Below are 13,103 nucleotides of genomic sequence, written 5' to 3' on the forward strand. Positions count from 1 at the left end.
CTCAAAGAGAAATTAAGCACAGGGTAGGATGTTTGCAAATCTATCTAGAACATAACCAGAAAGTTAGCTCAAAACTCAGTTAAACAGATGTATTAACTCACAGAGATCTGCAGTTAATAACCATTATTTACTAAGTTTACAATTTGCTTAGCCAAAAAAATAGCTGGGGTAGAGTGGTGAAGACTGCAAGTTTAATGCATATGCACAAGCTACTTCTGCCAGAACATTGTTTAAATTAATATCTTCACATCACGTTTGTCCATAATATGAAGATGAATCTCAATTAGGCTTGGCCACTAGAGCACAGCGGCTCAATGTAGGTATCAGCAGGTTATTACATGGGTACTACTGGTTAGTTTGTCTATTGTTGTTCATGTATTTCTTGATGAAGGTTATTATTTTAATAAAATTAAGAGCACATCTTGGATGTCTTCCATGGCAGCAAAGACAAGATAAGCTGCAGAGATGGAATTAAAAAGCCATTTCTTACTTCATGAACTTCTGACTTGAAAAAATATTAAGAATGCATATCATTACATCCACAACCCAGCACAAGAAGCAGCTTTCAGATTACAAAGGGATACTCTGTACTAGTAAAGAGCACACGATAGGAGCAGAAAGGAGTAAGCAGGACTGAAGCAGCAACATGCACTCGTACCCTCTAGTATTTGGAAGCTATCCCCATGGAAGGATGTAGCAACAAGCCAACTTCATCTTGTAACAAGATTACATTACATGAATTAAGATGCAAGCCTTTACTTACAGTAAGTCAAGATATCATCACCAGCTTTCAAGGTTTTTCACACAAAGGACTCAGTAGCAAAATTATTATAGATTTCAGTGGTGCAGAATCAGGTCCTAAATTAACAGGGCCTTGTTTAATTATCCACTATAACAATAAAAAGTGTTAACCGCAGGTGATTAACAGTTATTTTGTTAAGGAAAAGGTTTGAGGTGAGGACAACACTGACATTTCAATCTTATTTCTGGACACAAAACTTCAAGAGCAAAGTCCACAGTTTGCATTGTATAGTAGAAGTCAGGTGTGAGAGTAAACATGGTAAGACTAAAACCTACATCCACAAATCTTTGAATGGAAAATAATTGCACAGAAATAAAGATCTCATAACTAACAGTGCACGAGTAGTCCTGCATAAAAGGTATCCTCAACACTCTCTCTGAAGTAGTGATTTAAGATCAGATTCTGTATCCTTCTACGTACCAAAATGTAAAGGAATTTTTTTGAATATACAAGGCATGCGTATTATAAAAATGCAAGTGCAAGAAAGCTTGGATAACAATAAAAGTTCTGTAAAAATTCAGCAGTCACATGTAAGAAATGTCGATTCAGTCAGAACCCAAAAAACCAATATACTTTTTTATTTGGCAAGAGTGAATACTTACTTTCTTCTGCACAAAAAATAAAGAGATTTCTATAGAAATGTAGAAAAAAAGCACCGGTAACCCAGTCTCTTGGCAAGAAACAGCATGAATATGATTACTAAGTATCCTCCACAAGGTTGGTATGAGAGGTGGTGAGCCAGATGGCAGCCACAGGAAGAGCAACCTCTGCCATACCAGCTGAGATAACAGATAAAACCTGACAGCAGTGTTCCTCTTAGGTGGCTGAAACAGAATGTACAGAACCTGTTAGCAATCTATTTAGCTGAGATCAATATTTGAATAGCAATTCAAGGGTAGCAAATGGCTAAAAAGCCATTGCATACGCTTTAGTAATTTCCACTAAATGGTTCAGCAGCGGACAGAGCATGTCTTGAATTCAGTGCTATGAGCCTACATAGCATTGCTATAGAAAAGCAGCTCCTGGAAACAGAGTTGACTGGACAGACTAGCCAAAGCGTCCATTGCCTCTCACTAAATTTTTTGGCGCATCACCTTGATGCTTTTTATACATCCTTAAAAATCTACTTAAATCCTTTTGTCTACTTTTAAGGTTATATATCTTTAGCCTGCAGTGCTAGAACTTACTTTCCTTAAGCAATATCAATCTCATCATTCCAGAAAGTTCCCAACAGAAGGATTATTGTAGTAAGTGCAACTCACGGAAAAGTTTAAAAATCCCTATTCTACCTTTTCTGAAAGAATTGTGGGGTATCAGTCCTTTTGCAGCACACCAAGTCAGCAAAGAAACAAAACAAATTATTTAGATTATCGCATTACTTTTCAAACATATCCATCACTGGAAGTGCAATGACAAGATTTTCTCTTTGCCTATCTTTTGCACACAAATATATGCTGTTGCAATAACAACTTACCAGACAGGAAGTAAAGAAAGCAAAATATTAAGACTAATGCAGCAAAATGTTTCATCATGGGCATAAATTCATGCCTACTCAGCAAAGTTTTAAAACATGTGATTAACTTGGAACACATGTTTAAATTCTTATTAACTTCAGTGAGATTCTGGATAAGTGATGGAAGCACATTCTTAAATGCTCTGCAGAATTGGGTCCTATGGAAGAAGAAGCGAAAGGAAACAAAAACGCAAACTCTCCATTTCAGAATTTTATTCTTAATGCATTAAAATGCACACATTCCACAGAAGCAAAGGTTATCCATCACCAGCAAAACTCACATGAGAGATCAAGACCCTGTCAGCTCAAATACTCACTGGAAGAATATACTTTAGCTTTATATGTAAGCCATGTTCTCTGACAGGCAACTGAGACCTGCACAAGGCCATGGATGTGTAGCTTACTGGTGTGAAGAAATAAAATGAATTTAAAAAAAAAAAAAAAAGATAGAATGCTTGAGCCACCCCACCATTTCAGATGCATACTTTTCATTAAGAAAATAAGTGCTTTTGAAACATACTAATATAGAGATAAAATGCTGCTTATATCTTTAACACCATTACACATTCAAGAGCATGACACCTGCAGTTTTTCAAGGGACAGCGGCTAAAAGCCAGCCCTGACAAAAAAGGCTGTCATTTTCATTGAAAGCACTATGAGTCCTACCAGGGCAGAGTTTGGCTCACTAGAACTAGTGTCTCTGGTAACATCCACACACACCTGTGTTCACAGCAGTTGTGAACTTTTCTGTTAATATTCATTCTTTCAGGCTTTACTAGTGATTAGAAGAAAGATAACAAAAAAAACACATAACAATGAAAGAAAAATCAATTGAACACAATTAAAAACCCACATAATCAGCTGTTTTAACTCCAACAGCTAGTGTTTTGTTTCATGGTACAGACTCTGCCTGGTGAGGTGGGTTTTTGTTTGGGATTTTTTTTGTGTGTGTGTGTGTTTGATTTTTTGTTCATTTGTTTTTTCAAGAACAGTAACCGAGATTGATAGCTAAAGAAAAAGAAAATTACAGTTATTCCCTGAACAGACTGCAAGAATATGGGCAGGGCTACAGGAAAATAATAAGCACAATAATAATTTTAAAATACGCGTGTATATACATATGTATGCTTTCTGCCATTTTCACTGAGCTTTGCAATTTTCAGGTGTCATAAAAGCATGGACAGAGAAAATAACTTTAGAAGAAAAAATTATCATTTTGATCTACACCACTATGCATTGTGTGATACCACTTTTGAATCACTAAACAAAACCAATGTCACAGGGAAAAGGATGGCTAACATGCCTCAAATACTACAGTGTCTCTCTCTGTCTGGACCTGATGCCAAGATAACAAAAAAAAGCCCCAAACCCAACAACAAAAAGCCCTCAAAACCAGAAACGCACTAAGAGGTAAATTTGAAACATAGAAAACAAACCAAGGACCTATTAAAAAAGTGATCTGTTGGGGTTTGCCTCTTTTCTTAAAAAGCATTACAAATAGTGCTAACGTTGATGTATATCTTTTCAAAGCAACTGGTGGTATATGTCACCCTAAGGTGTAACCATAATTACTGTGCTCCTAAAGAGACAAAAGTACCTCGTGCCAAGCTTGCATGCCAGTATTTCTTCAAACCTACGTGTTAGTCATTTCAACAATAACAGCTTATCTCTACTTGGTCATGATGTGCTATCCACAAGGCTTTTATTTATTTATTTATTTGAGAGAGTTGTTAATGTAGGCAAACTTGACAGTCTCCGCAATATCTTCCCACAAAGGGGGAGGATCACATCTATTCTAGGCAGTTTCTTGGCATTTTTTTTCTAATGGTCTAGCTCTAAATTAGCTATGTGCTTCACCTGCACCCCCCACCCTCGTCCTATAAGGTTAAACCAGAACAAAGGTTCTACTTGTGTTCCCCATGACAAAACCAGAATAAATTATGCCTTGCTCCTGTCGTTCCGGCAAGCTGGTTAATTGCATTTGTTTCATATATCTCCAAACAGCCTGGTACATTAATTACATTCTGTAACACCAAGCTCCTCTGATTCACTCTGTCACTTCCACTGAGCACTTTAATTGTATTCCTTCTAGCTACATACAATTTTAAACGCTTACTAATAATTACATTTCTACAGCCTGATGTTTTCAGTTGGTATACAAAGATATCTGCAATACTGGTGGTCTTAAAGTTAAGGATCAAAATATGTTACAGTAGGAAAAATAAAGCAAACAGAAAACAAAATCCCCACAAAACTATGACCATGCTGATAGATGCAAATGTTCCGTTAAATCCTTTCACAGTTAAAACTTCTTACTGTTTAGCATGTACGTACATTACGCAGAAATTTTCTTATCGGTAGACCAAACTGAACATTAAACTGCATAGCATATTATGCAACCAATGTAAAACTGTACTGGAATGTCTCCTTCTTCTTGTCTATTTTGTCTCCTTTCTTGCTAGGGGGTGGGGGAAGATGAGAGGAGGGGGAGCAGCCTGTGACTGCAAACAATAAACCTAGAGTCCTTGCTTCAGGACTGATACAGTAAATGCTGTAAGCAGTATCTTCGTGGAACAAAGTTTGCTCTAACAGACAGGCAACACCAGCCAGGGTCCCAGACATTAAATTCACCTAAAGTCTAAAAGACTGTTTAGAGATGCAAATAATACCAGGAGGACTGCCGAGCATTTGGTCCCAGCACACACTCATGTAGAACTGCATGCTGTTACAGATGCTCGCTTCCTAGTTGTGTGCTTGAACTACTGTAATGCATCTAACGACTATGCTGCAGTACAGCGCCAGCCCCTACTTTGAAAGACAATTTACCCTTGCACTGAAGTTTCCGCCCTACTAAAGCGTACTTCCCCAAGATGCTTATTTATAGTTCCTCATCCATTACTTAAACTTGAAAACCGCAAGAAGTGGTGTACAGCAAACCCAAAGGGCCGGGGATGGGCGGGGGGGGGGGGGGAGAAAAAAAAAAAAAATCCACCCTTTCCCCCAAACGTTGCTAAGCTCCATGACAACAGTCCCTCCGGAAAGCCCGTAGTGAGGGGGTGAAGGGGAAGCCGACGGGAGGACCCTCCCGCCCCACCCTGGAGCGGAGCCCCCCGGTGGCGGGCGGGCCGGGCCGCACCGCACCTGCCCGGCCCGGCCCGGCGGGGGTGGGCGGAGGTGAAGCGGGGCGGTGAGCGCCCTGCTGCCCGCCTGCCGCTCGCCAGCGCCTGCTCCAGCCTCCGCCAGCGCCGAAGGAGGCGTTTAGGGACTCTGGAAATTCGCCAGTTCGCCTCACCTGGAGCCGAGGCAGAGCTAACCTAGTTATTTCATCAGCTGGCTCTCCCGGTGGAAAGTTTAACAATAGAAGGAGGCAAAGTAATATCAGCTACAACAGCTGTCTGCCTTTCCTTTTTCCTTCCCGCTTCTACCCCCCACCCCTCCCCGAAATAAAAGATTTAGCACAGTAGTTTTTACTCTTTCCTCGCAACCTCAAGCTGACATTCTTCCATTCATAAGCTGCTTTTCCATCAAGTTAGCAGACGGAAAGGACTGCTTATTGGAAACATACATTCTCCCTCCCTCCCCCCCCCGAAATACCATTTTTATACCAGAAACAACTTAAGGCTGTGTAACGTTAAAGCTTATAATGTCGTCCATGTGCTGTCCCAAATCAGATTCAGATGAAGGGGAATTCTGCACAGAAATAGCATATCTAAAATAAGCGAACTTACCATAGACTTGAAAAAATGCAAATCCAAAGAACAGGAGTGGCGTCAGCAGACCCATTTTGACATATTAAAAGCAATCCCGATCACTTGCGAGACCAATTCCACAAAGATCCAAAAAAAAGTATCCAAAGCCAGTAAGAGGTAGGTCCAAAAGTTTTCAGTTTCCTAGCAGCTACTTAAAGTAGAAAGGGAAATCTTGAAATCAAAAGCTGCAGAGGGAAAGGTCTTGAATGTGACACTTTTAGATCCATACAGATTAGAGCAGCGAGCGAGCGCCGAAGGCTTCTCCTTTGCACACACGCTCCTTCCTAAATTCCCACCAATCCAGCCCAAGCAGAGGAATTATTCAAGTGTGTCTAAGACTCTCCTTAGGATCCATGGCAATCCAAAGGCAAGCTCTTTCTTCGGAAGACAAGGAGAGACTCTGAGAAAGGACCTGATTCCTAGAAAGTGCTCCACAAACTTCCCGGCACTTTGCAGGAAAATCATTGGCTTGGTTTGGCTATTTTGCTTTCCTCTCGCCCTCCCCCTACCCCTTTCTCTCTCTTTCTCTACCAAATCAGTTCAAGCTGCAGAGTTTCTCACTTAACTTCCATAATAGGAACGCCTAGGCGATGTGCTACAGGAGGGGAACGGCTTTCTCAGCATCCCCTCAAAATAAAGCCCCGTCCCCTACACCTCCCTCCTCGCTGGAAACCAGAGCGCAAACTGCTTGAGGGCAGTAACTCCAGCGCGGGGCCGCTGCGGGCGGGAGCGGCGGCGGGCTGCTGCCGTGCAGCGGCGGCGGGGGTGCGCGGGGCAGGGGGTGCGGGGGCCTCCCGCCGCCGCAGCTCTCCTGGGCGGCCGCGGCAGCCCGGCGTCCGCCGCTCCGCTCCGCTCCGCTCCGCTCCGCGCCGCTCTCCTCTCCTCCCCTCCCCTCCTCTCCCCTCCCGCCGCCTCCTGCCGCCGCGGACACACCGGCTGGCGAGGAGAGGGAGGAGAATGAGCGCGGCTCCCGAGGCTGCCTGGGGAAGGGAGGCTGCGGGGTGTGGACTAAACCACTGTGCTCCACACCCACGCGTCCCTCTCCTCCCGGGGTAGGGAGATGGGGACGGCGAGATAAGGCGACAGCCACAGGGCTGGGAATCGGGCTTGCCGCAGGCAGTGCCCCCCCGCCTCTCCTCTACAGTTGGGTATAGGTAGAATTTACATGATTGCTCCTCACCGCTTCCCGTTTAATGGGCAGCTAATTTTTCGGTAAGTGATTTCATGGAACTGTTCTCTAATTATTCATTCCCTCTCTTGCACATACACAGACACTTGGGAGCGAGACCCTTGAAAGGATCTTCCCCAGAGATTTCTCTGCTGACCCGCTCTGTGGAAAAGGAAGGAAAGGCGGCAAATAAAATAAAATAAAATGGAGCACGGGTCACCTACAAACTCTGTGGGACTGGCGGGCTTGCTCAGGCGAAAGGCAGGAACGAGCGGCCTCCCTCCTCGCGTCCCCCGGGCCCTTCCCTGCCCTCCCCCGGGCCCCTCAGCTCAGCGCAGCTCCCGGCAGCGGGGAAGTTTCGCGGAACCGACCGCGGTCCCCGGAGGCTGGTAGGGGGGGCGGTGAGGAGGAGAGAGGCGGAAGGGGCCGCGGCACCCCCAAGGAACAAGGGCGAGCTGCCCCTCTGCCCTACACGAGCTGTCAAACGGCAGAATAAACCCCACACCACCACAGAAAAAAAGAGCCGGGAACACGAAAGAAGGAGCAACGCGAACGAAAACGGAATTTAAACGCGACCGGTGTCAGAACAAGGCGGGGGGGGGCCCAGGCAGAGACACACCGAGAGCAGGGCGAGCGAAGCGGCCGGTGAGGGGCCAGCGGCGGCCCCGCGCTAACGGTCAGCCCGGCCGTTGCCGCCGCGCGCCGTCCCCGGGCCAGCGGGAGCGCCGCACGGTGAAGCTCGAGCGCCCCCTACTGGCAGGCGGCGGGCAGCGGCCGCACCTCGCACCCGGCGTTGCCTTTTGTTGCGGCGGAGCCCTCCGCGCGCGGCTGGAGGCGGCCCCTCGGCGGGCCCCGCCCTCCCCGGCGCGCGGAGCGGCGGAGGGCGGGGGCGGCGGCGGCCGGGGCGCCCGGGCGGCTTCGGGAGCGGCTGTCGCGACAGGAACGACTGACGTTAAGGAGCTACCGCAGACCGCGGAGCTGTTTCAGTAGAGGACAAGTCTTTTCTCCACCAGAGAGCCCGAAACAAGTAGTAGTATACGTAACTTTTTCAAGGAAACCTGTTCAAATACGTAGGCAGCAGGTTTAGCTAGCTTATATTTTTAGTTGTTGGAGGGACATTGAAGCTGAAGATCGTTTTAACACAATGATGCGAGGTGGAAATGACCCAGTGAATAAAACCGTGGGAGTCACGCTTTGACGCGCTCGGATGAGCAGGGCTGTTTAAACAGAAAGGAGCTACCTTCTTACCCGTCGGCCAGCTAGTCCCAAGTATTTCTCTCTCATCAAGTCTCTTTCTTGCTTTTTTGTTTTGCAAATAGTAGAGATTTATTCTTTTAACAAGTTCTTCACGTAAAGGGTTTGAACCGTATTTCTGCAAAATGTGTGCTGCCCGCACGTACTCAAATAAATGGTCTGCAAGTTATTTCTTACTTGATTCTTGTGTCTAATTAGTGACAAATATTTTACCGTCGCCAAACGTGACAGTGTGAGGTCTTGGTAGTTTTTTTAGGTATCTAAGAAGATTATTGCTATGCCATACAAAGCCGGATGACAACTCCGAAGCCTCTTTATGCGAATCAGGGAACAATGTCCTCCTATACTCACAATATGCTCTGCAGATAAATATATATTAATACGTCTAAAGACTACCTTGTGAAGAAGGCTATAATTAAGGCTAATTAGGGTAAAGTGATCAAAATAGTGTTCTTTGTCACTGCACTTGTGAATTGGCAAAACAAGAAAATCGTAAATCACCTACCCGACGGCAGTTTGTGTAACAAGACGTGAAATATTAAAGAATATTTCCCTTTGTAGTGGACACTTCAAGGACACAGTGTTAGTGAAAATGCTGACTTGTTTATTACAAAGTTTTAAACTGGAAATAGCTATACACTGTACAGTTCTTTTTCTGCTTCTCAAATAAATTTAAGATAGATTTAATAACAGCTGATATAGACCAGAGCACTTTGTAGATATATACAATCTTCAAAACCCTTAGGTACAGAGGTACCTGTAAAAGGGTGTAATGACTCATATAAACATTCTCAGTGAACTCAATGGGTTATTCGTTATAGCTGCTACTGTTTTATTCATTCACTTCCACAGAATACTGCTTTTTAAATATTAAACACTTCTTGTAAAACTTTGAAAAGTTTCAGCCAAATTTAGTCAAGCATTTTCAAGCATAAATTTTGCCCGTGTGTATTTCAGTGTTTTTTTTCTTTGGGAAGAGTTAATAATAGTCCTCCAAAATGGCTAGCAGAGTCTGAGAGAATTGGGAAACTGGCTGTTATATTAGTGCTGTTTGCCCAAATTCAGAAAACTCGGCTAAGTTTGGCTAGTGTACAAACAATAAAAAAAGAAAAGGTCAAAAAACCCCCCCAAAATAAAAGGTCATCTAGAGATCTGCTGGAGTGTTACAGTAGAGGTTCACATGTGTTACGGCTTACAAGCACAGGATATGTGACAGACCAGAGTCACGGGCCTATGAGCAGAGTTTGCTTGGAACAGCGTTTGCTTCCGTTACAAGATGCAGTCCAGACACTAGAATAAAAAACCGTATGCTTGTCTCTCTGGTCTTTCAGTAACCTCCTATGAACATGGCCAACAAGACAGATGTTCTTTGCTTGAATAGCAAAGTCTATACAGAGGAACTGAATGTGCCAACTATTTGTTTGGCTATGAGCAATATGCCACCTGATGAAATACTTGTGTGAGCGGGATGAAGAAAAGACATGTCAGTATTGGTGCACATAAAGCTTCAGTTCAAAGAGTATTGTTGAGGTGGGACTTTAGAACAGGGAAATGGCACAGTAAGATTGCCCTGATTCATGCTAAGGTCAGTCATCAAATGAAGCAGGACTAATTTGGTAAAACAGCAGTAAGATTAGACGTATGTCAGTGGTACAAGTAAAGGTTTCATTACTTCCCCAGTCTTATCTTTGATTCCTAGACTTATATATCTGCATTAAAATATATATTTAGTATATGAAAGATCAGATCCAGTGTTTAAAGTACGAGTGTTCTAAGACTAGCCCTCTTTTCAGGTGAGCTCTACCATTCACAGCATTTTTCATCTGAACCAACATTTCCATTTCTGGTGTTACAAATGTATATAATATACTCTATTTCCTGGTTGCCATGAAAACCTTTTGTTATCTTTTCAAAGAGGAGAAGTTGAGTTGAGGTGGATCATATAGAATTTATTCTGGATACTAGAGCTGCTCATCCAGGGAATTGTTGAATGTGACTAGAGATCTTTAATATCCAAAAATATACACGTGATATGATGGCCATATAATTTAAATGTAGGCAACTAATTTAAGTATTTAAGTTAGAAGGCTGGTCTTTCTAGACCCTGGACTAGAGCGAAAGGTTGATCCAGAGGATAATTCAGAGCATGTAATGTTAGGCAGCCTCAGAAAGACAAAAACAAAAAGGAAAAAAATGCCACAGTGAGCATGGACTTTCCCAGAGAACATACTCTTGTCTTCCTCTGTGCTATTCTGTTCCAGGTCATCGGGTTCTGATGTCATCTGACTATTGAATACATGATGAGAGAACAGAATTTATAGGTTTTAATCCTTATAAATGCTGAAGCATAATTATTATTCCTGCTGCAATCAATAGGGTCTTCCACAGGAAGACTGGACATTGAGAGGTAAATTAGGAACTCAGTCCAAGAAAAGAAGACATGTTGCTAGAAACAGTGTAAGCACTGTGGCTAGATCTCTCCCACGAAGGCTGCTGAAAATTAGTTTTTCTGCTGTCCCTGGCTACCACAATTTTGACTAATCTACTTTCCTAGAACCACTCTTGTGGGTAAAAAGAAGATGGGTGCCAGAAGCATGTGTTTCTTTCCCTGTCTCCCAGGTGTCTCTTACTTGCAGCACAGAGGGTCACCTTCTGCTTCAACATTAAAAATTCCTGAGTTGTGGCATCTGACTTCAGAGTGTTCCTGTGGAAATACCAATCAAGCAACACTAAAATCCCTATTTTGAAATGTCCTTACATTGCTAGACTGTGTTAGTATGTCTGCACTATTTTTAATTACTAGTACAGCTACAGTGCTTACCACAGTTATAAGAATGATCTATACTGTTGGTAAGATAAATATTTGGTAAATGAAATTATTACAAGTTTTTTGATATACATCATATGCTCAATTTAGGTTTTGCATCCACAGCTCATTAAATGTGCAAAAAGTGGGAACAGAAAGATGGTACACTTTCTTGACAATTTTTAAAACAGCCTCACCTAAAATAAATTTTACTTGATTCTTTTCTTTTTAACTGAGATTCAGAGTAGGCAGTAAGCACAAATATTTGTATGATAGATACAACGTTACCATGTAAAGATTTTGCAGATCCTACTTTCCATTTGTTCTATGAATGTACTTTTACCATGCATAAAAAACATACAGTGTCTTTCACACTTCACAGCTTGGTCAAAAATTCAAGAAAGCAGAGAAATAATTCTTAGTTAAAAAAGAACTTGAAAATGGATTATACATAAAACCAGGGTCAGATTTCTCCTTTCTGAGGGCAGAAGGGGGAGGTGAAATGAAGCTTCTAGTTGCGGCATTCACAAAAGAATTGGTAAGTTTACTGCTGTGTGAAACACAGGCCTGTGTTTTCCTGCTGAGTAAAAGATGGCAGCACACCATCCTTTGAGATACCTGGAGCTGTCATTGTAAAAAGCAACAGCATCTTTGTACTAAAGGGATAAGAACAGCACATATTAGAAAGACATCTGTGACTTACTGTAGTAGTGGCTGAAACTCAAAACCTGTAGTATGAAGAGTGCAGTGCCTGTCACAGTCATAAGCACTTAAGTTGTTTCAAAACTGCTGGGCTTTGTATAGACTTGTATAGACTTGCACAGAGCAGGTGGAACCGGACTCTTTTCAGAGGTGCACAAGGATGGGACAAGAAGCAATGGACACCAGTTGCAATGTGGGATGGTTCTAGTTAGATGTCAGGAACAAGTTTTTTACCATGAGGGAAGTCAAACAGGTGCCCAAGGGGGCTGTGGAGTCGCTGACGCTGGAGATATTAAAAACTTAATTGGACAATGTTCTAGACATTGAAGGTGAACCTGCTTTGACTTGGACTAGATGATCTCCAGAGGTCTCTTCTGAGCAATATTTTTCTAAGGTTCCATGGTTCTATGAGTAGCAATACTGGCAAAGTTCTGAGTGTGTAAGTGTACTTTGTTTGACACTGAACACCAAGGTTTCTTAGTAGAGATTTATGTACTGAAGTGTTCAGTAGTACTCACTTCTGTTATAAAATTACATAAAACTGCATACACAAACTATAAATAAAAGATTTGCTTAATTTTCCTCAAATTTAAGCCATTCCTGTTGCAATACTAGAAGCCTTTGTTGAGTGACTCCTATGTAGACTAAACAGTGAATGGTACAGGAATAGAAGAGCATTCCTTGCTCTCTTGTGATTGGAAACACTTCCCTTTGCAACTGCACCATCTAAAATTAATAGCTTTTCCACCAAGTGTGGTAAGTTGCACGTCAAGCTTATGGCTGTCTCCACATTGTAGACTGTAGCATGAGTTCATTATTTGCAACAGGACACACTGCATCCTTTCCAGTCTTTCCACAGACTATGTCTAGCTAGCCTTCTCCATGTCAGGAATTTCCTCTTATACACTAATATTTTCATCATATCGGTATATCTGTACATCTCCCATTTGTAAGGGTTGCGAGTGTTCCTGTCTGCTACATCAGGAACTTTTATTCCCCCTCTTATATCCAGGACTCTGTGTAAGTTATGCGTTTCTTTGTCTAATGAAGAAAAAGTCAATTACTTAATAAGATGAAGGCACCAATTATGGAACAAAGTGCTAATCTAC

At 42.7% G+C, this 13,103-nt stretch overlaps 1 protein-coding gene across 15 annotated transcripts in view; it reads right to left on the reverse strand.

Annotated features, from left to right (window-relative positions):
• The window catches only part of ROBO2 (roundabout guidance receptor 2), a 470,469-nt gene extending 463,638 nt beyond the window's left edge, over nt 1-6,831 (reverse strand). For all 15 annotated transcript variants that reach the window (XM_087756937.1, XM_087756931.1, XM_087756935.1 and 12 more), the window contains exon 1: nt 6,044-6,831. In XM_087756937.1, the coding sequence (XP_087613063.1) occupies nt 6,044-6,098 (55 nt within the window). In that variant the 5' untranslated portion in view covers nt 6,099-6,831. The remainder of the gene's footprint in view (nt 1-6,043) is intronic.
• Nucleotides 6,832-13,103: the final 6,272 nt, after the last annotated feature.

The sequence above is a fragment of the Nipponia nippon genome, unplaced genomic scaffold (genome assembly GCF_047370975.1).
Source record: "Nipponia nippon isolate SJK-2023a ecotype South Korea unplaced genomic scaffold, ASM4737097v1 scaffold_2, whole genome shotgun sequence".
NCBI lineage: Eukaryota > Metazoa > Chordata > Aves > Pelecaniformes > Threskiornithidae > Nipponia > Nipponia nippon.